At 39.9% G+C, this 25,502-nt stretch overlaps 1 protein-coding gene across 3 annotated transcripts; it reads right to left on the bottom strand.

Annotated features, from left to right (window-relative positions):
- Window positions 1–835: 835 nt before the first annotated feature.
- Window positions 836–24,613, bottom strand: CycE (cyclin E). Of its 3 annotated transcripts, none has more exons than XM_020954966.2 (6): window positions 23,072–24,613; window positions 14,743–14,869; window positions 11,544–11,859; window positions 2,833–4,160; window positions 2,536–2,761; window positions 836–2,417 (listed from the first exon to the last, which is right to left on the bottom strand). In XM_020954966.2, the coding sequence occupies exons 2-6, from the start codon at window positions 14,760–14,762 to the stop codon at window positions 2,178–2,180; spliced, it is 2,130 nt and encodes a 709-aa protein (XP_020810625.2). In that variant the 5' UTR covers window positions 14,763–14,869; window positions 23,072–24,613; the 3' UTR covers window positions 836–2,177. The 3 variants fall into 3 exon arrangements, with proteins under 3 accessions (XP_020810625.2, XP_020810627.2, XP_020810626.2); XM_020954968.2 differs by lacking the exon at window positions 23,072–24,613 and adding an exon at window positions 22,390–22,523; XM_020954967.2 differs by lacking the exon at window positions 23,072–24,613 and adding an exon at window positions 21,622–22,182.
- Window positions 24,614–25,502: the final 889 nt, after the last annotated feature.

Here is a 25,502-nt window from a genome sequence, read left to right as displayed (position 1 = left end):
TTAACGGAAACTGGTTTATTATACCATATTAATATAAAATATTTTTATACGAGTTTTTTAATAATTATCCATCCGTTAATACATTTTTAGGCAACTTAAGAGGGCAATGAGGTTTCCTAGTAAACTTTATATTTTACAGGGAACCTAAGTGTACCATTGAAGAAAATAATGCTAGTTCAGTATATGTAAAATATAAGTAACATTTATTAAAATAAAATTACAATAAGGTAAACTATGAATTAAAATAATTTTTTAACTTTGAAACGATTTGATTGTAGCTCAACTGCAGTATATATATCATCCGCCAGGGTACGTCCACATCCAATGTGGCCAGCACGACGGCAGCACCGCCTAACACGCTCGGCATGCAGATTGTACAGAATCTTGTTTGTCTCATAATAGACAGGATTAAGATCCTTCCCAAGCTCCGGGTCGTAGTCATTATAAGCAGCAGCTGGGCATCCAGTTGTGAACTTTGCAGCATCTATTAAATTGAAATTTGTTGGATAGTTATAGAGACCTCTGAAGTTGTTGAAACCGCCTTCATCAGGATTCAAGTTCAGATCTCTGAAGCGCTTTGTTAGGGACGCCAAATCGCAGCTCAGATCGTCCCTTCGGCGTTTTCGAGGGTTCAAGAATTTCTCCATTGTAAAAAAATTGAAATATATTTAGTAATACTTTTTGGACTTGTTGACTTGTAGACTTGTTATGATTCTATGTATCGTATTAACAAAGAATCTGACACATCACACCGGTCTGTTCAATGCCAATGCTGTTAAAAGTTTATTTCCAGCTCCAAAGGTTCAATCACCAAATAATAATAAAAGATTTACGATTCCATTTTATTTACAAAAATTAATTTATTTGTTGCATTCATCTTGGTTTTTATAGTTTATGATTTTTCCGTTTTGTTTGCTGACATCAAATCATAAAAATAAGCGTACTTGTGAAAATATTTTTTAAAATTAAATGCATAATTTTAAAATGGTTATTGCTTTTAAAAACTACTAATAAAACATAAATACATTATTTTTTTTTTGCTTTTCTTTTAGTTGTTGTTTTTGTTGGTTTTTTGTTTTCATTCCAGCCTTAATCGTATGAACACTTAACTGATATTTATACCTACACTACCGAATAATAATAATAATAATAATTTCCTATTGTGCGTCGTTCTTGCCGTTTGAATGTACATTGCATAACATATCTAAGCCGATCAAAGAAATATTACACTTATATAATAATATATTATATGCGTTTCAGTTACGTTTAATTCTTGTTTCTGTGCGTTTCTTTCTTTATACGTATATGTACAGGATTTATTTGCTTAGCAAATTATGGCAGATTAGTCTAAATTAAAAAAATGTTACATTGATAAGTTTAATATAAATTTGTGTTTGTGTTCTTCAATTCATGTATTAATATTCTCTTTTATTCATCAAATGCCAAATAATTCTCTGCTTGTCACTCCATGTCAGCTGTGGACTTGTTGTCTTTGTTTGTATGTTTGTTTCATGGTTAGTTTGGTTAATTGTCGAATGTAAATGCAAATGCCAGTCTTAGCATTAGTCGTTTTAGTGTGTCTATATTTAAGTAGCTTTTCCCTCAACTTAGAAGCTAATTTTAGTGTATTAGTCAAGTCCTTTTGCTCTGCGCTGCTTTTTATTTTAGTTTAGTTTTGTTAATCAAGCTCTTAATGAGTGATCAATGATTGATGATTGACTGTCGACAGCATTTGTGGATTTCTGTTTTTGTTTCTCGATTCATTTTTAGGGCTTCCACCAAAGAGATTAAATTTTGCTCATAAATAGTTCATTCAGGTTTGCCTTGTCTGCTATAATCTATATATATATATATATATATAGTTATTTGTGTGTGGTTTTGTTTATATATATATATAGTGTAGTTTACATTTAAAATTATATTTCTGATTTTCGATAAATACACAAAAAATTTAAATAATAAACTGAGCAAAAAGGGAAATTAAGAACGCGAGTTGGGAGAAACAGAAGGTGCGCGCGGAAAATTTCAAATTAAATATGTTTTTTTTAGCATAGGAATTAGCCAACTAACTAAATAACTTTTCACTTAACAAAAATAATTTAAATATAAGAAACACTTAACGTAGAGACTGTTTGGGCGGGTGTGTTATGGTTGAGAGAGAGAGGAAGGGGATCGCCTCAGCGATTTCCCCTGCTGCTACTGCAGCTGGTCGCAGCGATAGTGTTGGTGCTGGTGCTGCTGCAGGCGCCACTCCTGGCCACCGTCTCGTCACCATCATCGCCGAGATACTCGTCGGGCTTGTGACTAGAGGCGGGAGGCGTGAGCAGATTCTCTGGGGCGCGCAGCGCGGTGGCTGGGGATGCCTGGGTGCGGGCTCGAATGGCTTGGGCTGCATCCTGGGCCATTAGCACTTCGTCCTGGAAAATTAAATGAAACAACATCAAATTAGAATGTTTTATAATGAGGGAAAGAATCCAATAATATCATATTTTGATATTTCGATATTAGGCTTCGTCACCTCTTTCAGATACTTACATACATATCCATGGTGGTGGTGTGGGTCTGGATAATGTGCGAGTCGTCGGTGACAATGTTGGGGCAAATATGAGCCAAGCCAAACTTGTTGCTGACCTGCTCGTTCTGCTCGTTCAGCTGCAGATATGTGGCCTTCTGGGAGATGACCTTGAAGAAGGGCTCCATCCAACGAGCGCAAGGCTGAATCACCTGCCAATCCAAGCCAGAACAGCGCAGAGCGGCCTCACTATTAGTAAAGATATTAAATAATTGATTAGAAATAAACTCAGTAGACAGAAAGACAACTGTTAAACTCACCGACTGAATGTATGACTGATAGCGGCTGCTGCCAGTACCGAGTACGAGTAGTTGGCCATGCCCACATCCAGGGTGCAGAGGTCCAGCAGCTGCGAGGTCTGCACGAACTCGAAGCCAGAGAACTGCGGGTAGATGAAGGCATCGTCAGCCTCTGCAGCCTTCTGTCTGCCAATGTGGGCAAACGAGGCCGGTGTGCGATTGTTGACATTCAGCTGCATGTAGACGCCCAGCCAGCCGGTGATGGTGATGGGGCTGATGTCCCAGTCGAGCGCTTGCAGCAGGATCTTTTCATGATTGAGAATGTCCTGCTCCGTGCAGGCGCCGTCCGTAACGTAGGCGAACTCCCCGATTTTGGGCGGGTAGATCTCCTCCACCTTGGCGGCCACGAACAGGCAGGTGATGCCGATCAGCTGCAAATGGGTCTTCTGCACCTTGTGCGCCACGTGCAGATAGCGATCCAAGTAGTCGACGGCCAGGTAGAAGGTCTCCCGGTGCAGCTTGTACACCTCGCAGACCTCGATCAACCAGTCCAAGAGAATGGCGCGCATACGTGGCTGCAGTCCAGGATGCTGCTCCAGCATGTAGACACAACGAAGACGCGAATCCTGCTCATCTCGCTGGCACATCAGGCGCCACACATCCGCGGCGTTGGCCCAAGCCAAGGCGGGTAGTGGGCACTGGCGCAACGCGGTCTCCACGGCTGGCGACATACAATTGAAGGCAGCCGAATCCGACTCCACAGCCTTGATGGGCATCATGGTAACCGGACACGAAGGCTGCTGTTGCTGGAACTGCTGCTTCTGGTGCTGTTGCAGGCCAGGAGTACGCTCTCCATTAACCGCCTGCTGTTGGCTGCAGCCCGAGGATGCTGGCGAAACGGTGGACGAGTTGATCTCCTCATCCTCATCGTCGTCATCCTCCTCCTCCCCATCGTCCTCGTCGTACGAGTAATCCTCGCAGCTGTCGTCCAATAGGTCATCGTCCTCCTGCTGCTCCACCCGCGAGCTGTTGTTGACCGATTTCACTGTTGTCTCTACTCCGGCGTAACGCACCATGACTGGCGCCTGCTTCGCACCGCGATCCGGGCTCGGCGGACTGTCCGGGCTGTCCGGCAGCGGACTGTGTGGCGGTTGCTCCGACAACTCCTCGGCCGGTGAGCTGCGTATGCTGAGCAACTCCTGGCTGTGCTGGCCATCGGCCGAGACCACGGGCGAGGTATAGACCGAGGAGGCCACTGAAGATAGGTTGCTGCTCTGGTCGCTGCCATAGAGAGCGGGCAATCGCTGTTGACGCTTAGCCGATGGTGGCTCAAAACCGAGTTCGGGATCCTGCAATAGCAAAGTAAATATTTATTTTAGAAAGGGAATTATATATCTTAGTATAACTTTTCCTTATTCTCTTTAAGTATACTAAAGTAAATATGATATATAAAGTAAATAAAACCTATCATTACCATTTCAATAAATTTGCGCTTCTGTTCCAACTTCATAGTAACATGAACAGCACAATGAAAATGATATATGAGTCAGTAAACAGGATCACACGAGTGGCGGTGAATTAAGGACGTGTCTCGAATATAATTAGCCAAGGATGAAACGTCGAGTGGAAATTTATGTGGGCACGCCTGTCAAAATTCGTAATCCTTAATAGATGGACCGTTGGTTCTCTGTTCGCACCCGCACAAAAATGTTTGAGCCAGGGAGATTGCACACAAAAGATCAAGGACTCGGGATCAGTCTTGGCATATATAGAGGTATAACAATAACACTTTGGTTGATTTGTTCTCGTGGGAGCGGAGTTTGTTTCGTGTATCCCTCAATTTAATCTTTGTATTGCACTTTTGCTTTGATGTTTCAAATAACTGAGTAGCAGCAGTCTTTGGTTATAAATTGTTGGCTTGTTTTTTGTTTCTTCTTTGGTGTGTTTAAATAATTGTACAACGTGATTTTTGGTTATAACATTTTTGGTTTTGTTTTTCGTTTAGCTGTTGTGCTAGTTGTTGCTGCTTTTGTTAGATGATGATTTTGGCAAATCCGGTTCTTAAATTAGTTCTTTGCACTCAATTGTGATCCATAAATATTTTTCAGTCTTTACTTCTCAGCTTCTTGAGCTCGACTTTATAGAATTTTATTATTCACTTCGCTCTTGGCTTGTTCGAGTACCAATCGCGTTGACGTTCGCTGTGCAACTAAGCTGGCTGTGCTCCGTTCCAGATCGCCGATCCCCGATCCCCGGTCCCCGATCGTCGTTATCCTTGTCCGCCGAATGCAACGGCCTCGAATAGGGGTTGCTTTTGCCCCGACAGAGGTTGTTGCAGCCCGACGACAGCGGTAAAAACAGGATCGCTGGCAGGCAGCTAGCCGTCTCTTTTCGCTGCTCTGGCATTTGCTCAGAGTTAGGCTCAGGCTCTGGCTCAGGGGTAGTTCCCGGGGATCTGGTCGATCTGGTATCCGGGACTTCTTGAGACGCTGTCGTTGTTGTTTTTGCATTGCATTTTTCGCCTTTGGGTGTTTATCAGCCCAACAACAAATCCCCCCGACCCGATCCTTTTCACAATTATTTTTGTCAACATTTTTCTGTGACTGTGTGTGTGTCCCCAGGTAGACAAGACGCTTGGAAAAATCACTACCTTAGGTAGGTAGTGTGTATATGAATTATTTCTGCTAGTACTTTGGCCAGCGGCTGCATTAAAATCGCCTTATGCATCTTGGAGGCAAACTTCTCTAATAAATTATCTTTTGGCATGAATCTGAGATTGTGATGTGGTATGGGGCGGGGCGAAAGCCAAATGTAGAGCGAGGCTAATGAATCCTTCGGCCCAGACTCCTTTGCGGAATCGCAAGATTACAGCATGACACAAAGAAAGAAAGAGGGAAAAAACGAATGGAATGGAGACGAAAAACCCAAAACAATTGAAATCCTTGACCATTGTTCCCTGCAGACAGATGATGGAAAACAGAAGCCAAGATCAGAAAGTCCATAAAGTAAGAAAAATGTATACAATATGGTATTTTGTGCTCAGAGATTGCATTATCCAGCAGAAATTCTGCACTTAGTACCCTAAGATAGTGGTGCCCAAAGCCATGACTCAAGAGTCTGATAATTTCTCTGCCTGGCCTCGCAGTTTGTAACTAAATCTAGAGATTTCCTCCGTTAAAAAGCTACTTTTTTAAAACATAACTATTTTAATGCAATATAAAAAATAAAGGTTTGCCATTTTTTAACTCGTATCTATTCTATTTCATAAATTCTAACATGTACATGTATTGGCTTCCACAATTCGCTCGGTTGTCTGATAAAAGTCCGATATGATTTATCGACAAAATTTACCACATAAAAATATTGCAAATATTTATATATCAAATTAAAAATATCTATAAATATAGATCTTATAACATATTTTGGAGAAAAGTTATTTTATCATTCAGTTTTCCAGATTACAATTGTCAAAAAGAATATCGATTTATTTAAGAAATTGAGTTATATGTATATCGAATTGGGCATCAAATAATGACAAAAGTTTGTGTAGTTTTAATTACTATGCTTTCTATAATTAATTAATTACTCTATATATATTCCGTTTAGTGGAAAATCATAAATTTTATTAAAAAACTAATTGTTAGTGGAAACGAATATATCATGTCTGACCTAATATTTATTATATTGCAAATAAAGGTATTCACCTTTATCATGGTAAATAATTGTACCGAAATTTATCAAAATGGTACTAGATTGGGTACTGGGTTATATTTTATAAATAAAGCTAAATAAACATTCATATTAATGGAGTTTTAAGAATATCTCGTAGCTTCATTGCAGAGATAGGCACATAGTGGTTTATTTTAAATCCTAGGGGTTACTTTTCATTCAAATTTTTAGTGCTTTTGTAATACATTTCTTGTTGTCTATCTTGGACTTTCAATCATAATGCCCATCCATTCGGAATCAATAATTTTGTGAACTTTTATTATTCCTTCTGTTATTTATTTTATTTAACGACTGCAATTGATCTTTGCTTTATATGAGAAAGGAATGCAAGTCGTATAGAATAGTGACTTTTATCACATTTCGCACATATCCGAACTAGATGCATTTTCGTCAATTTCTTAACTGACAATCTCACACGTCATAAAAGCTTAACAATAATGTGTGGCAAGCAACCCTCCTGCGTAGAAGACAGATTCTCATTAAAGATTTTCACATAATTTGTTGCGTAAAAATGAGGGAAAATTTTACGATATTTATGTGACAATTTTAATTGCCTGAGTAGGTTTGCCTTCCCGCCAGCGAAGGGAGGAATAGAGCTTCCCTCCACGGAGTCCAAGTAAATAAATTTTTTTTTTGGCATCAAGACAGGAAGAAGGTCCAAGACGCATGACAAATTTAATTTCTTATTCTTCTGGCCAACAACCCTCCAGAGTCGAGGCAGATGATGTAGGTAAGAGAGAATGGCAATGAACACGAAAATGGACATGGATATGGACACATGTCAAGGCACCCAGATGCAATGCAATTAAAATCAAAGCGTGCAATGGCCTAAGAAGCCATGGTCCACACACAATGGCCAATGGACGGGGCATTCCTCTAGCCTTATTATTTCACATCTTTCCTTACATTTTGGTGCGTGGACATTGCATCTGCCAGAGGGATTTGGTCAAGCGTTAAGGAATCGGGAGAAAACTACGATTTCGCTTTATGACATGACGGATTCTGAAGACGAGTGAGTGAATGGGAGTGTGAGAAATTAGTGAACTGTAAAGTGGGCTGGAATCTGGACCAAGGCGAGAGAGAGGGTTGCATCCCAAGTTTAACAAGGGTTAAACTGGGTTGTTGCCCTTAAGCCGCCTTAAGGATTCGGGCCCAAGTCCAGCGGCAGCTGCAGCAGAAATCTCGATCTTTGAAGCCCACAAGACACCCAAACATCTCTCGAGATCTCGCTGGGAGGGAGCTGAGCAGATGATGCAATGCCTCAAGTTATGGGTACATATACATACAAAGCAGTCAAGAAGCGATTGTTATGCGACATCAACCTCAACAATATCCTGCTGCTGCCCCATTGTGCCATCTCCCTCTCTCTCTCACTTGGTGTCCCCTCACACTCTCAATAAAGTCCTGCGCTTATGTGTCGTAATCTTCGACTGCCGCCGTCTGCTCGAAACCGAAACACCTTTAGTTTTCAGACCCTGGCGTGGGTCCAGGTGTAACTTTTTTTCGCCGTTGTCGTGTAATATGCTGCATTGTTGTTTCGTTTTATTTTCCTTTCTTTTTCTTTCCTTCCACTTCCCCCGCCAGGGTCTTTTGATAACATTTAATTCATTTTTTTCTATGGCAGCCTTCGATAATTGTTAATATTTTTATATTCAGTAGAGGGGAGAAGCATTAGGAATTAAAAGAAGTTATCTTAAGAGATAAGAGGAAAGGTTCCTGGAACTTCTGAATCTAGATACAGAACTTCAATCAACTTCACAGCTGACAAATTACAACATCCCTTGATGATCGTCACAAACTAGCTCAAGTATCCTGACCACTCTTTTGGGACCTCTCTCACTGCTCTCGTTTTAATAAATGATATGCAAACAACATGCCAACGGACAAATCCCAGAAGGATAATAACAAACACTCATATTTCCTAGCTGCGCCACTGACCCTCGGTCAGTTCGGAAGGGGTTAATCCAACACAATCCTTTCGCGGTCACTTGGCTGAATTTTTCATTAGGGAAATATAAATGTTGAGAACTCTCGGACATGTAATTAATCATTCAATTGGTTAGATCCATGACCAAAGGAATTAAAGCATAACCCAACCATAGGAGGGTAAGTGGACAAGGGACAAACCGCGAATGAATTTTGGATGCGAAAAATTTAAATGATAAATTAGCTGAAGTACAATTTCATGTCCTTTATAGGGATTGTCCTTTGGGTGAAATATGAAAGAATTTGATATGACAAGCTTCGGTTTATTATAGATTAATTCGAACCGATTAGAGTTTTAGCCAAATAAACTAAACTCTTATGATGTCTACGAAAAGAAATCGCTGAAATTCAAAAACGTTAAGCTAGAAATGTAAAGATTTGTATTATTACTTTAAATCTTCGAATATCTTTTAAGGTTGCACCATTTACAATCGAATCAATAACTTCAATGCTAACCAATCTCGTCTATATCTCTTGTTTACCATCAGCTAAATTAGATCCGATTTGAAATTATACAAAAACTTTGAATTACAAAACAAGCTGTCCCAGATCCCATGTCAGGATGCACAATCTGGGAAACTCTGGGAAACTAGATTTCAATTTCCCACAATCTGCCGAAACTGACTTGACAGAAATCAAGCCCCGCACTTGATTGCATCGCCAAGGATCCTGGTCTTACCCTTGAAGGCAACTCGCTCCTGGACTGTTTCGAGATAAAAGAAACAATGAAGTTTCCCAAGAAAAAAAGAGGGGAAAACTTTCAGCGATTTCATGCTTGCCATGTAAAAAAAAACAACGAAAAATGGAAGAAAAAGGGTTTACATTACACTGACAAATTGGTAAAATAATACCATAATTTTGATCCTTGTGCCAGCAGCAAAACAAATATTGTATAATATTTCAAGACCGCATTCCGCAGGAGCAGCGGCATTATGCGTGTCCCGAAAACAGATGACACTGGGCTTTGCTGCAAGGAGCCCAGCCGGATGATTTGCATAAAAGTTTAACGGAAATCTAATGAGCATTTGCATAAGGATAACATGTCCTGAAACGGGGTAGCAAAATGCAACCGGGTCGGTAACCATTTTTTTTGGGATGGCGCGCACAACTTCTTCTTTGAGCAGAAGCAAATGTCGTCTCGATGAATATTTAATTAGGGAAGACGATGGAAAAACTGCCGGGCCAGTGATCCTTGAAAAGGATAAGGCGTTGCACAACCCCTCCGTTCTCCGTTCGTGTCTGCGGTTTCAGCTCTGTCCCATTCCGGTAGCCGTCGATCCCTTACCCATCCCGACTCCCGATCCCGTCTTGATCTAGTTCCTCTGCCTCAAGCTAACCTATAACTATCGCAATTTCAAACTCTTCCTTAACGGACATTTGCGCCTTGACTTTCGGTTTCTGGCGCTGGCAAACCCACCCCTGGCCATCGGGAGACGTCCGACTCCGGCTCAAGGTGTGCGCGCATGCGCAACGCCGCCGTCTGTCCTTGGTCGCCTTTGTCCTGCCGTGCATATGCTCAGCATAACTGCCAAGACCCCTTCGGAATTTCTTACCCAACAACAAACGGCTGACAAGGGGGGGCAAACATTACCTTGCCATACGTTTTTTTTTTCGTATGAAAATGACATTTGTTTGGCAGGGAAGTAAGCTCGGAAATATTGCAAAAACAGAAAACAACCCAAACTCGATGGCAAAAAACAAACAATCGGAGAGTTCTTTGGTCGAATCAGTAGATACCCTTGAGGGGAGATTTAATTTAATGGAATTTATGTTGAAAATAAGAAAAATAATATATGAATGTGAGTAATTTCAAGCAGTAGAAGTGTCTTGTAGTTACTATTAAATTAGTTTATTTAATAAAACCATTTATAATTTAATCACCATCAGATCCCTATTTTATGATATATTACATTGTAGATACCTTAGCTAGGGTATCAAAACTATATTTTTTTCAGCAAGTTAATTTCTCCCTTCAATATTTCTTTGGGCACTGAAAGAAATCCTTTGCACCAACACAGCTGCCTGTCGCAGGGAGAAGAAACCATTGTTTCCCGCTTTGATTGCAGCTACTTGAGAGACGATATTCTGACTCTCGAGGCAGAACAGCGGGAGGAACTACCGATTTCCAAGGATGTGCTGCTGCTAAATGAGCCTTTTCGGTAAGTAGCGTTTATTTTTGGGCTCATCCTTGGATTGTTCAAGTAGCAACTACGTGCCCAATGGCTTATTTGGCCAGCTAACTCAAGCATCAAAAGATCAAATGAGGTTCGCCCGGGCAAACCAAAACGAATGGAAGCCATGAAAGGGCTGGGCAATCAAATAAAAGATCGATCTCCAAACAAATATCAGATCCTGTTATTTGAAGAGATCAATGAAAACAAACTAGGAAGTCTGAGAAGGTAAGAGAAGGAGGAGGTAGGGTTATTTTTCCCCAAGTATTAATTGTCTTTACAAAATTACCATGGTAAACCATTAAATAAGCTAAAATCCATGCAATCCCAATGCAAGAAAGTAAGAATGATGTCCTGTAAAGCATAGCATACTTTTGGGAGCATGTGCCAAGGCGTCTCCTAGAGACACCAAGGTCTCTAAAATCATGAAATTTTAAACTATTTTACATTAAATTAAATTATTTATTTTAATCCAGTCTTCAAGCTTATATTTTAATCTATGAAGATCACTGATCGTATACCCAAAACTTACAAAGGAGTGCCACCAGCATTAAATGCCAACATCAATTTATAAATCAATTTGAGATTCCAAACTAAAGTCCAAAGGCTTATTTAAGACACGAATAATTTTGCAACTAAGTAGCTTGATCATCTTCTTCTCAGATCGTTTGGGTCATTGGCACTCTTCTCCTCCTCCTCTCTATCGCTCTTAGGCATTTCCTTGATAAGATTGCAAACATTCAACGAGGTCACATCCCCACACCAATGATAATGCAACTTCATTCATAAAACTTATCGCGTACAAATACAGACATTTGAACAACGGATTTGCGTATGAAAACTCACCTTAGCATCATCATTTGAGTCGCTGGTTAAACGCCGTTTACGTTTATTGCCATTGGACGTGGTGGCGGCGGATGGTGAAAAGTTCTGGTTATCACAAGAGCACATCTCGACTCCTTTATTGGTGGACGCCACAGTTCCCCGCTGCTGGTGCTGATGCTGAGCGGAAGATGATGAAACCGATGATGCGGTGCTGGTGGCTGGGGCAACGGATGACGATGGGATTGAACTAATACCACTGCTGCTGCTGCTGACGACGACGACAATGTTGCTGCTGGCTATGCTTCCATTGGGCTCAGTGCTGCTGGTAGAAGAGACACTGAAACAAAGAGAAAGTAAACTAAATTAACAGTGGTTTTTAGGGGTTTTTAAATACACTAAAAGCGTATATATTTTACTTAGAATAGAGGAGATTAAAATACATCAGAATAAACACTTTAAAACGCTTCAGTTTTCAAAGAAATGTATACTAATTTAATAATCAAACTGATAAGACATGTTTAATGAGTTTCTATTTTAGTCTACCAAATGAAATGTTCTCTCTTATTTATGCCAAAGTAAGACCACTGTGCAAAATTCCAGGGAAACTGCAGAGAATTGCCATTGGAAATTTCTCCTCATTTGCGAAATAGAGAAATTCAATATGCCACGGAGGCAGGCAGCAAATCACATAGGGGCGTTCATTTCTAAAATAGATACAAACGAAACCAAATGAAACATAAATTCATTGAATTTTGACACGGCTTTCGATGAATCGCGATGCAAGGCTCGAGATTAAGGCGCCCAGCGGATACATTAATATTTAACATCCGGGAAATTGAAATCGAGATGACTGATCGAGGGAAATAAGATCGCGAGGGTTCACCAAGGAAAAGCCTTTCCTCCTCAAGCCGAGAGATTGAGCAATTTTGGCAAATTTGCATGCACATTATGCATAATGCATTAGAAGGCTGGCAAGGACGAAGAAAAGAATAGAGTTTCCCTCCTTGAACGGAGGCAGATGTTCCATCCACATCGTCTCAAGTGCCGCCTAGCCAGGGAACTGCACTTCAAGCAATTCGATGCGCGAATTTTTGCAATTTGAGCAAGGAGCAAGAAAAGGAACCGATTGTAACCCTTCTTTGGCAACACGGAAGCCGAGCTAAGGGGATAAAAAACCTAAAAAGGCCTGCCAAGCCATTGGGATCGCAGCCTCCTGTTTTGATCCTTGCCCCGGCGGGCCCTGCACTATCGATCGCGTTTAATGGTTTAATGAACAAGAAAAAGTAATCACGTTGTAAATTACGAGGAAATGAAATCGCTTAAAAATGAGTTATGGCGAGAGAAATTTTTCTCATCCGGCAGAGAAAGGAGAAAGGACTAATGGAGCGTACGTGCACGAGGAGTTCAAGTTTTTTTTTTTCTTCTTTCCCGCTTTTCCATCCTTTCCCTTCTTGTCTTTGTGTTCCGCTGCTCGGGGTCAGGGTTCCTGCTCATGTCCGCGGCTAAAGGTTCAAACTGAAATTTGTCATTTCGAGGTGAAAGTTTCCTTTCAAGAGGGAAACCTGGTTTCAGTGCGGTTTCCCCCTTTAACTCAGGTCGAATCCCTGTAGGTAGCATTGGGCTTAGGGTGATATGATAAGGGAAAACCCTTACTAGTAGTTCCAGGAATATATGGTCCAAACTATCAAAGGATCGATCTTTCTCACATGATAAATTATATCAAACTGTGAGGCAAGGATTTACTGATTTATTAGTTCAGTTCAAAAACACACAACTAAGGTTTAGAAGATGCTTAGTGATAAGAAGCAAATTATGGAAATCGGGTGAGATAGCATATTAGCTTGGAAAATCATTCAGTTTATTTACAAGCTTCCCCTTCCTTTTTTAATAAATTCCGTTATAGATGGCTCTGAAATAGTTTCGCAACACATACCAATAATTATGTCGCACACATTTTAACCACGAAATATGTCCATAAAATGGACTATCACTTAAGTGATCGGTCGGCAGTGGGTGCTTTTGCTGATGATGATGATGTAGAATGCTAAGGGGACGCAACTGACATAACCAAATGACTGGGCAATTATGCAATTATGGTCATGCGCAGGCACCCACGAGCAAAAAAGGAAAGGAAAATACTAGGAGAAGGCGAGTGAAACATATTAAACTCAATTAATTTCTGTCCGCCAGGACATTTTGCCTGAAAAAGCCACACAGAAAAGTGCTCGGCAATGACAACATTATCAACCCATGCAACCCCCTAGGCAAATGCAACCCTCTCTTAGGGAAACTCCCAACTGACCAGAACCGACCCACAACTAAACACTTTTCTAATGACATTTCGCGCGCAATTATTTACTAATCACACGCAGGACATTCGAGTCCTGTAAAGGTATGCCGAGTGTAGAGGAATGCGACACTTGGTTATCAACACCTAGAAGCCATCTGTTTCGGGACAGGCAGAACTTTTCTGAAATTGACAGTGAAAATGCATTTTAGATTATCGCACTTGAGTTGGAACAGTATGATCCCGAAGGTTATAGCTCCTGCGGGTCTCTCCGTCTCTCGGTTTTCCCGGGGGGTATTCGGGCATAACCAGTTGTGGGCCCTGTCACTTTATAATTACGAAATGGCTATTAGATAAACATCACTTTTGGTTAGGAGAATTAAAGAGACCCGATGGTGGAGACACTACCAGGATAGTTGGTGGTAAAAAGGAAGTCGAAGTCGATCGGATGTCGCCACAGGAAGTCGCGCAGCGGCATTGAAATTTTGTATTAGATAGTCGCCTTTTTGGCTTTCATGTGGGGTGTTAATTAGTTTGGCCAAGACAGAAGAGGAAACTGCAGTCAGGAAAATGTGTGCTGATGGGAAATGGGAAATACAAAAGGCTAGGGAAAACATGCAGGTTGCTGAACGAAAACTATAAGAAAGGTTCAAGATTAAGGGCTTCAATATAATTTGTATGGTTTTTTACCAAAAATTTCCTGAAACTCTGAAATCATAGAGATATTTATAAAAGGATTTACGAGAAATTAGTTGTTCTTTATATGCAACATTGGAAACATCTTTATTGCTTTTAAATATTTTTACAATAGCGTTTTTTGGGTATAATGTTTACCTAATTAAGTGTAGAGAGGAGTAAAGATTATTTATCAATTAAGAAATATTTAAAATATTCAAATAAATAAATATTTATGTAATATTAGTGATTACTTACCTCTTGGTATCCACACCCATAATTGTACGGCCTTGATAAGCCGTTGAGGTTTTTTAGTCTTGTATTTTAAGTAAAGTGCTCTCCAAAAGCACTATAGTTTTTGTGAAATTAAAATTATTTAAAGAATCTGCAAGGAAAATAAATAAATTTTAATTGAGTTGAAAGAATAGCAAAAGTAATAATATACAGTTGAAATCAAAATGGTTTTCCAGCAAATGCCAAGGATATGGTCATCACATGTGATCCTTACTTTAGTTTTTACGACTTGACATAACCTATCAACAGTTAGTCCCGCATTATCTCTATAGGTCCTTGCAGGAGAAAAACAACATATGATCCTTAAGAGCAGCAGAGAGTAGAGATCGAACACACACAGCATGTGGTCTCAGGGAGTTTCCCAGTTTATTTTTTCGAAAACCCAAAACAAATTTGTTTACGTGAGTTTTTCTTGAAAAACAATACGAGAGAACTTTTTGCTTTTAGCAACACAAACGTAAAGTAAATATTTTCCAATGGGTGCAAAGATATTCAAATTATGGGACCTGAGTTTTGGTAGGAAATGCCTTGGGGTTGGGTCATCTAGGACAGGTAGACATGTGATGGTCATTTTTCCTTAATATAATCGAATTTCCACGAGTCTCAATTGATGCCTTCTGCTACAGCTGCCTTAGAGTTTCCTTTACACTCAAGAAAATGTATGAAACATAATATATTATATTATATTGTAAAATATGTGAAAATACACCCAAGAAATTTGTACATAATAAACAAAAATTATATGAATATTAACAGTTTTGTTGATTTCTGGGAATGTTTAACTAACTATTTGTGCATCTGCTGTTATTTTCTTGAAGGATATTTCAAAAACATATATTTTGGGGGCTCATTTTCTCAGTGTTCGAGTGTCAGGTGCTTGGTGCATTCGGCGCATGCGCAACGTCAACCATTTCCAGTGGTTTATACACAACGCGCTTAATTATATCGAGTAGTCGGATCCCATTGCCCGTAGATCCCCGTAGATGCACCTGTTGTGGCTAGAGGAGTTGATCGTTGGCCTTCTGTTCGAGATCGGGATGCGGGCAGGTGAGTATCGAGTGAGAGGGGAAGAGAGTGGCAGCGGCAGCTGGTCGGGGACCTACCCCACACCTTAAAAGGATTCCCGGCTTTGTGTCTCTGCAACGCGTTGCTGTAACTTCAATTGACTTCCCCCTCGCTAATTGTATCCTGTCGCGTTTCCTTGTTCCTTCCTCCTAGCTTCCCTTTACTTCCTTCATTTATTTTCCTTTTTTATATTCTATTTTCCTTTCTTTCTTTTTTTCAGTCGGCTGTGTGACATATGGGCCTGGCGTTATATTTGCCACGATTTATGGACCTCCCTTCGGCCTGCCATTCAGTTCGACACCTTTTCCTACCCCATAAACGAATGCTTTTTAGTTAACGACTTGCTTTCTCTTGCTTTCTTATTCTTATGCAACGAAACGATCTTTTATATTTTTCTCTCTATTTTCGCTTGTTTTTCTCGGGTTTTCCCATGCACAATATTTTGCTTTTTCCAACCATCATTTTCACACTAATTGCTGATATGCCTTCTAATTAATTGGGTTCTCTCTTCCTTCCCGATGTTGTTTCTGCTTCGTGTTTTCTTTTTGAGTTTTCAACCCTCATGGGCTAGTTTTCTTTTTAAAAAAAGGTTGAAAAGAATGTTTTCTACTAAAGAAGAGCTCAAAGATCTGCAATACATCTTATATCTTATATATCTTCTTGAAATAATGTGCAATAGAACTCAGATACATATATTGTGTGCATGTAAATTGGGTTAATATAGATTAAGATCAACCCTTGAGATACATATTTCGAAAAGCACATAAACAGAGCTCATGCTTTCTTAATAATTCCTAGATTCTTTATCTTAAAAGAAAAGTAATCAATTAACAGGAGATTTAACAAACTAAATGCTGCTAAACAGACATAAACAATATAGGAAATAGAAAATGTATCTACATACTTTTATGTAAGGAACACTCTTCCCGAGTTGACAGGGGTAAGCTGCAAACAAATGACTTTATTTAGGGACAACGTCAGGTCTAAATACCATCGACTAACATGGATAAAGGACTAACTAATTGCATGAACTGCCCACACGCAGGCTATGCAATCCAAAGGAACCCCTGGCACAGCTTCCTCTAATGAAGATTAAGTGAAGAGCGCTGCGAGTTCCGAAGAATTCCGCGGCGACAGGTATACAAATATGAATAATGCCGGCAAATCGAGCGCTGGGTAAGATATCTCAAGAGCCGGGTCAGGCTTCCCAGGGCTTCCTCTCAGCGCCTAATTATGAAGCGATGCATAGCCAAATCTGTGTACCTGGCCGGGGTCCAAGGTCATTCAAATAGAAACGCGAACGGATTTAACTGGAAACTGGAGGATTTTCGGCAAATCCGAGGAGCTCCTCCACCAAAATGTTGTATTTGTTTTGCGCGGAAGATTTCCCACAGGGAAATGGACCAGAAGGAAGCTGAGATACAAAAAGAGACTCCGCTCTTCCTCTCTCTCTCTCTTGAAATGCAATGCAACTTGAGGCAATGCAAAGAAGAATGCGCAAAATGTGCAAAGGAGAGCGCAAAAACAAAAAACAATATGTATGTATCTGAGTATCTGTATCTGTATATAGGGAGGAAAACAGGTCTCGAGTTATCCGGGGGTCCCTCTTGAGACGCCTTCTGTCCTTCGTCCTCAGTCCGTCTGGGCCTGCGATTTTTGTGCGTCCTTTTTTCGGGTCGGGCGAAGTGAGTGCGAGTTACATTTTGGGCTGTGCACATGCGATACACGATGAGATACATTCCAGAGATACTCGAGATAAATGCACATTGTGTCTTGGTATGAGTAAATGCTGCGTTGTCAATGCCACTCTGCCCCCTCTGCCTTTTTGTGTTTTTGTTGTGGTTTTGGCTACATCTCTGCAATTAGTTGGAAGTCCAAGTGCCGACGACTGGGACTCCAATTCCAACCAAAAGGGAATATGATCGAACATCTAGTATATTACACATCACGGAATCGAACGAATATAGTGGTTTACGATTTTAAACAATGAACAGATCAGGGTTTAAAATAATGTTGCATACTGTAGGGGGCAAGGGAGCAAGTTTCAACGATAACTATTATAAACTGGAACATTTATCGATAGAATCGATAAAAGATGAGAATTAAGGTTATAGGTATTTAAAAATATATGTTTCTTTAAATCTTATGATTCTTATAAATCCCGAAATGTACTAGTAACTCCAAGAAAATACCTATTTTTCAATTGACTTCCTTATTTTCCATGGTAATTTCAAGACTTCATTATGGGTGCATTGCAAATTAACAATTTTCAATAGCATTTTAAGGTTTAAGGACTTTTCAAACTTAATTATACAAGGTTTACTCCATTTAAACATTGTAAAACAAATCTACAATTTAAATCTCTCAAAATACATACAATTTTAAAGCTTTATTTAAAGCAACCCAACTGTCTAAGGAACTTGAATATACCCTGCTTTCGTAAAAGTAAGAGGAACAGAAATCGAAAACAGGAAAGTCGATCTCTTTGAGGTCTTCTCCTGTATCTGTATCTGTGTATTTGAGCATCTATGTGTAAGTGTATCTGAGTATCTGTGCGTCCGGCATCCAAAAAGAGCGCCGTCTGGGCAACGGCGTGTGAAAGTAAAGCAAGGAAAGGGACTGCGAGGAGAGCGAATCAAAGTTCTTGAATGGAGCGAAGGCAGCGGCGGCGGCGGCGACGGCGTTCCAGTTCCAGGAATCGACGGCCTTGAAGTAGCCGTTAGGACACACAGTCGAGCTCAATTGACTATTTAGTTTATATTTAGCAGCGTCTAAAAGGATGCCCACTGCCAGCTCAAGTGGCCTGCGTCCTGTCCTGCATATCCCCTCCCCTCCACACCCCTCCCACCAACTCTCCTGGCCGGACTAGACGACTATCCTTTGTTTGCCTGGGAATAACTGGAAATTGTTTATCATTGTTGTTTCTGCTCCGCCGTCGTCGTCGTCGTCGCAGGGCTTCTTTTGATTTCCAGCGGATCTTCTTCTGCTGGAAGATCTCCTCGGAGAGCGACAAAAATGCGGCATAAATTTCGATAAACGTATAGACAATAAATAAAAATGCCTACATATATGCTCCCATTTAGGTACGAGGAGGCACTCAGTAGTCACAACTCATCCTTGGATAGCTTGTAATATCTGGCCAGCCATTCCGCACTTGTAATTGAGAAATATTTTTGGTATTTTACCAGGAATTCGGGTTAATATGGGCAGGTGATATGTGTGACTACAAAGGATGAGGAATGAGGATCTCGAGTATGATGAGAAAATATTACAAATGACTCTTTGCTTCCCATATCATCCACAAATCCTTTTGAAATCCTGCCGCTGGCCAAGGTGGCAAGAAGCACTTGATTGGGACAAGTGTTGGTCAAGCCTCCACATGGAAAAGAAGGGGGAAAAGGTGTTGGCCAGGATTTGAATAGTTTTTGTATACCAGAAATGTTTACTTGGGGAAAACAAATGAGCACTTTCAAATGTTTACAAATAAAATTGTGAAAAAGTATGTAAATATAATGAAGGAAAATAAAAGGTTAAGAAAAAAAGAAATTATTTCAGTATTTTTAAAACCTTTGATTGAAAAATCAAAATTCACATGCCAAAGCTGTAGGATTTCTATTTGCTTTTCACACACCATCTTTTCTTTGAGAATATAAATAAGTAACATTTTCTGTAACCGAATAACTTCTTTAGAAAAAAAAAGAATGAAACTATATTCGTTGCAGCTTGCAATTAATTTATAAAATAATATATATACGAAAGTGGAATCTATAATTTATGATAACTAAGCTTAAAATATAAACCAAAAAAGCATAAATTTTAATTTTACAAAATTAAGGAATATTAACTGTTAACCTTAATTGGTATTTTTTACTGCCGAAGATGCTGCTGATGCTGATCAAGAATGTTTATAATTAATAGAGTTAAAAATGACTCCTTCACAGCGTTACAAGATTCTGACTAAAATTATAATACCCTACGAGGGAATAATAAAAATTATTTATTAAATTAGTAATTTATTATAACTTTATAAACGATATTTATTAACGATCAATCATTAGAAATCAGGTTCAGGTAAATAAGCTAACTTATCTCTTTTGATATTAATAATACTATAATTTCATATACTAATTACTTTATATATTATTCAGTTCTTGTTCAATATCTTCCACTGGCAAGATCTCTCTTTAACGGCTAACGAAAAGCCAAATTTCGGCCGATCATGACATAATCCAACACGAAACACAAAACAATTAAATATACAAAAACCAACCCCATCAACAATTTACCACCCACCCCCGCCCGCTCTCCACGCCACCACTCACAAATTCAACAAGTTTTTTAGCAGCGCAAAAACCAAAGACGCAAAAAAGCTTGCCAAAAAGAATGCGAAAAAGCGCGCAAAAAATAACACAAAAAAAAAAAATAATAATAAAACGAGTAGAAAGTAGAAGCAACAAAAAAAAAGACAACACCTAAAGAAATTGTAGCAGGTAAATGGAAGTAGAAGAGGACCCGACAAGAGGCGGGGGCAGAGAGGGAGTGGGCGAGGGAGAAGCAATAGCGAAGCAAAAGCACAGAGAAATATCAATGAACTCCATTCTTGACTCTGCACCGCTCTGGCCCTCGCGCCATCTCGCTCCCACCTCGTATGTACATAGAGTTACTACCAACGTTTTTTTGCGCCACTTTTGACATAATTCTGTTTCTCTGCCCGCTTTGCTCGCTGCTTCTTTGCCGTCTTCGTCAAGTTTTCAAAAGGTTCCAAGTTTTGCGTTGAACTTTTCCCGCCGTCGCAGCGGCAGCGGCAGTGGCAGCGACAGCGACAGCGCTGTAGCAGTCAACAACAGCAGCGCTGCCCAAAAGGTTTTTGTTTGTTGTTGCTGCAGCTCGCACTCACACACACACAAACATATTCAAGCTGGAGAATGGTGAAAGACGTAGGGGAAAAAAGGCAGACTCGCTGCTGTTCTGATTGGAATAGAACGGAAGAGCGCTCTTCACAGTGTGCGTGTGTGCATGACAAAGAGAAAGACAGAGAGAGACCGCGCGCTCTTAGTGGGAGAGCGGATCCCAGTGTGTGTGTGTCATTGGAGGAGCGTATATAAATGAAATGAGCATGGGGGAAAGAATGGAGAAGCACAAAGTGGCGCGAATTAGGCGTTTGGGCTGGCGCAGTTTTGTTTTACCGCCCAAAATCTATGCGAATGGCGGGAAAGTGCAATTCGGGCGGGAGAAAGATTAGAAAGTTGTCCCCCGTCCCCGGCCGCTGCGGCGCAAACAGCAAGCTTTAGCCACAACCACACTATTTCGACAATTGGGCCTGCATCTCCACTAGACGAGAAACCAGTTCACTGAACTCGATATACCCACTTGGACTTGTAATGGTCTTCTTATTAGTATCTGGTCAACACTTCTAGTAATTGTATTCTTATTAGGATATCTCCCACCACTTTTGGTCTCTGAAACTGCACATCCGTGGGCTTCCAATCAGAATCCAACGGTTAAATCCCCTAGCGTGTCAATTTTCTTATGAGCCTCCACTTCGCCGGAATGTGTTGTATTTGTAGCAAAAAATGCAAAGACACGACGACAACCGCACGCAGCCTTCTCTCCCACTTTCCCCCCGCACGTACCGCCCACTCACACACTCTCCTCGCTCTGCACACACATGTACACACACCCGAACACTTGTCACACACTCGCGTCATAGGTTTTTTTTTTCTACTTCTTCCTCACTTTTTCACCGTAGAATTGGTCGGAATTGTGCAATTCTTTTACCTTTGAACAGATAATCGATGTTGGGAAAAGGCGTTAGATTGCTTTTCCAACGGATTCCAGATAGATTGAACCGATTTTTCGCCGTCGTCGTCGTCGTCACACGCCGGCCACGAAAACTTCACGAGCGACGGCAGCAGAGTGATCCCCCAAATTGGTGGAACTGCCGGCCTCTGTCGCTGGCGCTGCTGCTTGCTCTCCGCTCTGCCGGCGGCGACGTCGACTGCGGCGAGTGTGCAAGAGGAACGCGCCAAAACAAGCTGATCAGAAGCGCCAAAAACTGCAACAACCACACGGCGGCCGTGTGTTGTAGTTGTTGGTAGCTCAACTGACATTTCCAGAGGAAGAGCGCGGCAGAGCGGCGGAGAGAGTGAGAGCGGGCGATTCTCCCGCGCGAAGCAGCCGCAAAAAGCGAAGGAATGCGTAGGGCAGAGCGAGATGGAAGAGCCATCTCCGCTGGTGGCAGGCTTCGCATTTTATTGAATGGAGTCTGCAATTGGAGCCTGCCATAAAAAAATGGGGACGCCAGCCACCAGACTCCAATTGGATGGGGGTAAACGGTTAAACAGCTGACAGCGCTGCCAGCAGGGCGGAAATAGAAGCCACGAAGATTGAAGATTATAAACTGATACAAAATTACTTGAAGACATTTCTTGTATTAAATTGCTAGACATGGCCAGAATATAATATTTCGAAAAAATGTTTAAAATTCAAAAACTACAATCAACCAGAAACGGCTAAATATACGCCTTAATTCATTAAAATCCTTACCAACGTGCCAGCGAGGAATCAATTAAATATCCCGTAAAACTTTGCCCTTACAAATTTTAGCAAATATTTAATATTTAATCAATTGAATGAACTTGTCAAAATATAACCTGCAAGAACACATGATTGCCGCTCTCAGTGTCACCCAGGTGGCAACTCTGCCCGACACCCAAACAAACCGCTGCCACTTTGTTGTTGTCATCGATTACGATTTCATCGTTTTTGGCACCAACTTCGAACGCCTGCCAGACCACTAAAATGACTAAAGCCCCAGCCGAATTTATATGCAATGGAAAGCGGAAAACCCACAGAATCAGATTTTGCAATTAAACCGAAAATCAGGATAAAAACAGAGAAATTAGGAACATTCAAAGTTGACGATTTCCCGCGCGCGGGAATGCCGCGCTGCTGACAGAGCACTGACAGCTGAGGCCGAGTTGCGCGCGCAGAGCCGAGGTGCGAGAGCGGCGAGAGAGAGCGAGTGAGCGAGATTAAGAGAGCGAACGGTGGCAGAGGAAAAAATAAAAACGTGAGGCAGCAGCGACGTCGACGTTTTTTCACTGGTAGAATGTGGAATAAAGGGCAAGAAAAAATGTTAAAACCAACGGAATATTGGGGAATCCGGCGGCCTGCACCTGCTCCTCGAACCCGCCCCACGACTAACTGCCAGGTGGCGATCACTCACCTGTTCCTGGGCTCCACTCCACGACACAGTACGGCATATAGCAAACACACGCGGCTCGGATCTCAGACTGGGGATGATGATGAAAAAAATTGCACACACCGCCGCGCACATACACCAGCACACACAGCCACGTCCGTCCGCAGTTTCAGTTTTTCGGCAGCTTAACCTCCGGCAAGTCAAGGCCAGATCGTAGGGAGTTCTTTATGTCTGTCTGCGGAGCAATCCGCCTGCGGTCCGGAGTGGTTTCTGCCCGTTTTTCAGCAAACTCAAACGAAACGAAACACACTATTGGCGACGTGCGACGAGAGAGAGCGAATCGATTGATCGTGGTCCCCACTCTTTTTCTCTTTACAGCTATACCAATGTTGCCAGTTTAGCTTGATTCTGGCTATATCTGGCATATTTGAAAACAACAAAGCAATTAGCTTGTAGCCTTAAAAATTGCCTATTTTAGCCCTCTACTTATATTAAGCCATAGGCATTTCACTTTAAATAATTTTTTGTTTTGATAAAACGGCACATATGCTTAACCGTTTATTAATGATTGTTTCGGTCGTTTTTGTAGAAGCGTTTCAAGCTGATGATGAACAAAAGAGAATTTTCGCTAAATTTTATATTAAATTACCTATACTAAAAACCCATTTATCGCTGAAGACTTTATTTTTCTAAATGAATATAAAGCTTTCTTGAAAACAAAAATTTAATATAAAAACAATTTTAATTGTGTACAGCTATGCATAAGATCCTCTATTTCATGAAGAAACTTAGAAAGCCCTAATATTTTACCCGCCAAACTATTTCCAAATATATAATTTGAAATATATGTATAATATTTTTACCTAAGTAAAAACTTATTTACATGCAACATATTTTGTTCCTAATTATTTCTATGCTCCTGTAGAGCATATACTATTATATATTATATCAGACAAATATAGATAAAAAATATAGATAATATTAATACTACGTGGGTTTTTTATAAAATATGTATGTAAATACAGTCATTTACTTTACTATTAGACTTTTATCTTAAGGAAAAAGAAAAAGTTTTTAAAATAAGACAAAAAATACTATGTATAATTGGGGCAACAAATGTAATGCAGCGGTTACGACTAGAGTTTCTTTAGATATTTCAACAAATCTATTGTTTTTTCGTTTCCAAATTGTGCTGTTTTCGAACCGAATCTGGCGTAATTAAGATAAATAATAATGTATACTGTGTAATTTGTATAATTTATATACAAAATGTATAATATAAAGTGTATAATTTAGCAGGTTTTAGCTTATTTTTCTCAGAATCTAGCTTATAACGGTTGGCAACACTGAGCTATACCCTTGCGAGAGCCGATTCAAAGAATCAACCAGATTATAAGTCAATCGATAGTCTCGAGCATGCGGCTATCGAAGCTACTATAGATCGAAATTTGAAATTCAACAACCGCCGTTTTTAATTAGCCATGTTTACCACCTTTTTTTCCGATCTGATTTGTAAATGAAATTAAATAAAAATTCCTACAATCAACTTCATGATGTACTAGAATAGTTATACCCTTTATCATTAACTTTTTGAATATAATAAACAAGTATTTTGACATGTTTTCCAATGTGCTCTACGCGTTTGCTCAGTTTCGCCCAGCGTTGCCACCTTATAGAAGGTGGCGCCCTTATGGAAAAGCGCGCAGCTTAAATTGACAATTGGTTACAACACAGTAATACCATTATGTTTTTGGTTTTCACTGTAGCACATACAAACATATTTTTAACCACTTAAGTCAGATAAGGCTTTTCTTCTTTTTTTTAACAAGCCGAGCTTGAATTTTGTTATTTAAACCTACTCATTAGGCCATTTTTGTATTATAAAAACTTCATTTTTGGATTATTCATCATATCGACACGAGATACAGACGCACTAAGCGACGCTTTATGTATTTTCATAATGGGTTTTAAATATATATTTGTATATTCTTTTAATTTGTTGATTTTTTCAACATTTTTATATCACTTTTTAAATTGAATATTTTAAGCTCACATTTTGCCAATTGTTTTTACAACTTTTATTTTTATATCATCTTTCAACTATAAACATATCCATTGTATTAGTTTAATGTGGTATTTTAATGTGTTATATTTAATACATTGTATTATTATTATTATGCTTGTATTAACTTGGTTTAACTTGAAATTATGCTTTTTAAAAGGATTATTAATTATTATACGACTTACTTTAATTCAAAGGCATTCTTTCTTTAATTTTATTAATCTGTTTTCTTATATGCAAATATTGCTTTGTTATTAGTAATTTATATTTTTCAGGTATTCACTTAAAATGATTACAAAATCAATATATTTTTTAGTTTTCAATAAATTTTCGGATATACGTAAATTTATTATTTTGTTGTTTATTTTTCCTTGTAATTTAGACCGATACATA

Source organism: Drosophila serrata, unplaced genomic scaffold (assembly GCF_035046125.1).
Source record: "Drosophila serrata isolate PLE 108 unplaced genomic scaffold, ASM3504612v1 contig_245, whole genome shotgun sequence".
NCBI lineage: Eukaryota > Metazoa > Arthropoda > Insecta > Diptera > Drosophilidae > Drosophila > Drosophila serrata.
Note: the sequence above shows the minus strand (reverse complement) of the source record. Positions and strands in the feature narration are given on the sequence as shown.

What these genes read in the sequence shown, in the direction of transcription:
- CycE (XM_020954966.2), bottom strand. Translation starts at nt 14,762, where the DNA reads ATGGGTGTGGATACCAAGAG. An exon ending in ACTCAAATGATGATGCTAAG is followed by an intron (nt 4,161 to 11,543) that starts GTGAGTTTTCAT and finishes TTGCTATTGCAG; the next exon opens with GATCCCGAACTCGGTTTTGA. An exon ending in CCACCACCATGGATATGTAT is followed by an intron (nt 2,418 to 2,535) that starts GTAAGTATCTGA and finishes TTAATTTTCCAG; the next exon opens with GACGAAGTGCTAATGGCCCA.